Raw genomic sequence first — 2,355 nt, 5'->3', positions numbered from 1 at the left:
GATGGGAGCAAAATCCATAAAGTTTCACAATGTTTCGATGCCGTATTCTTGTTAATACATGTATCTCATTAGTAAAGCTATTCTCATAGGCTTTCTCTTCAGCTTCTATGCGATGAAGCTTTTTCACAGCTACTACTTTTCCTGTAGGTAGCATTGCTACGTAAACACTCCCATAACCTCCAGTGCCAATGCAATATTTGATGTCAAATTCTTCTGTAGCTTCCATGATGTCGCTGTATGCAATCGTCCCGTCGTAGTTCCATATGGAAAATATATCTCCATTTTTTTGTGTGCTTGTTGCATCAGTGATGGAATTTATAGACTTTTGTTTGAAGAGGAACCGGACAATAACAGTTACAAATGCAACAAGTATGATGATGCTAGAAAGAGATATAATAATGGGAATCTTGAGTTTAAGCCTTTTCTCAATCTTTTTCTCACTGCTTTTACATGGGAGCTTCCAATGATAACTACACAAACCTTTGTTATTATTCCATTTTTCTGGAAGAGTTTCCAAAGCTATTTCATCCGGAACAGGACCCTCCAAATCATTGTAGCTCATATCCAAATCCAAGGAATAAAAATGGAGTTTCCCCATCTGTGTAGGGATTAAACCACTTAGATTGTTGTGTGCAAGATAAAGTCGCGTCAGATGTTCTAAATCTCCAATTTCCATCGGAATTGAACCGGTAAACTGATTTCCACTTAGGTCTAACTCATATAGATCTCTCAAATTCCCAATCTGTTTTGGTATTGAACCACTTAGCTTGTTGTACGAAAGATTAAGTAGCGTCAGCCATCCCAAATCTGCGACTGAACCAGTAAACTCATTATTACTTAGGTCTAATTCACTTTGATTTCTCAAACTCCCAATCTGTGCAGGTATTGAACCACTTAGCTTGTTGTACGAAAGATCAAGTAGCATCAGCCGTCCCAAATCTCCAATTTCTATAGGGATTGAACCAGTAAACTCATTATTACTTAGGTCTAATTCACTTAGATTTCTCAAACTCCCAATCTGTGCAGGTATTGAACCACTTAGCTTGTTGTACGAAAGATCAAGTAGCGTCAGCCATCCCAAATCTCCAATTTCTATAGGGATTGAACCAGTACACTCATTTTCACTAAGGTGTAACTCTTTTAGATTTCTCAAATTCCCAATCTGTGTAGGTATTGAACCACTTAGCTTGTTGTACGAAAGATCAAGTAGCGTCAGCCATCCCAAATCTCCAATTTCTATAGGGATTGAACCAATACACTCATTTTCACTAAGGTATAACTCTTTTAGATTTCTCAAATTCCCAATCTGTGTAGGTATTGAACCAGAAAGCATGTTACCTCCTAGGTCCAACTGATTGAGATTTTTGAGGTCTCCTATCTCTGGAGGTATTGAGCCATTGATCCTGTTTTGAGAGAGGCAGAGGAAGTTGAGGTTGCTCAACTTACCTATGGTAGGAGGGATTTCACCACTTATTTCATTGCAAGACACATCCAACTCAAGTAAACTGGTAAGATTAGCTAGTGAAGAAGGCAACTTAGCCGAAATATTGTTCCAAGACAGGTACAGATGGGTAAGTTTGGAAAGCATACCGATGTCTTCTGGGATGGTTCCCGAAATTTCATTATAACTAAGATCCAGACGAAGCAGATATTGGAAAGTGGAAAAATTCAAATTGCCGAGTTCAGCATTGAGGTAGTAAGAAGTTAAGTTAATCTCTGTAACTCTTCCAGCTGCGTTGCAAGCTATCCCCTCCCACTTGCATGGGCTTGCATCATTTGAATCCCAGGAATTAGGAAAGTCGAAATAGTAGGGGACACTGGCCTTCCAGTTGAGTAGAGCCTTGGCTTCTGGTGCTGATGATGATGATTGAGATGCTACTGCTATTGTTGCAAGGGGGATCACAAAGATGAATGAAACAGCCACCCATACAACAAACATTTCCAATACAAATCTAATGAAGGACGCCATGGAACACTTTATTGGATTCTGATATGGGTTATACATAATTAAGTTGGATCTATCCTTTCCCCTTTTATAAATGAGAAGATATCATTCAAAGCTTCTTCCTATCTGAAACTTCCCAGGAAAGTAGAGGTTGAGAGGATCAATCCCATCTACGAATCAAAATGTTGTGTTTCACAAATCAAAATAATGTGTTATCCCTACTCACACCCTTGCATTGAATGAGAAAATGAAAGCTACAAAAATTCCACGAGATGGACCCCCCAATATTTGTCTGTCTTCCATCTTTTTTATTGGCCTCTGTTCAGCAATCCCAGTGATAGGTTTTAAATTTCAAATTCTGGTTTGGGTTTCGAAATTGGGGATCGAACCGGTTCAAGGCGAATCTCTAT

The 2,355-nt window shown here is 39.0% G+C and overlaps 1 protein-coding gene across 1 annotated transcript in view; it reads right to left on the bottom strand.

Moving 5' to 3' along the window:
• LOC122092234 (probable leucine-rich repeat receptor-like protein kinase At1g35710) overlaps positions 1 to 1,969 on the bottom strand; it is a 2,057-nt gene extending 88 nt beyond the window's left edge. The window contains exon 1 of the mRNA XM_042662570.1: positions 59 to 1,969. Within this exon, the coding sequence (XP_042518504.1) occupies positions 59 to 1,969 (1,911 nt within the window). The remainder of the gene's footprint in view (positions 1 to 58) is intronic.
• Positions 1,970 to 2,355: the final 386 nt, after the last annotated feature.

The sequence above is a fragment of the Macadamia integrifolia genome, chromosome 10, assembly GCF_013358625.1.
Source record: "Macadamia integrifolia cultivar HAES 741 chromosome 10, SCU_Mint_v3, whole genome shotgun sequence".
NCBI lineage: Eukaryota > Viridiplantae > Streptophyta > Magnoliopsida > Proteales > Proteaceae > Macadamia > Macadamia integrifolia.
Note: the sequence above shows the minus strand (reverse complement) of the source record. Positions and strands in the feature narration are given on the sequence as shown.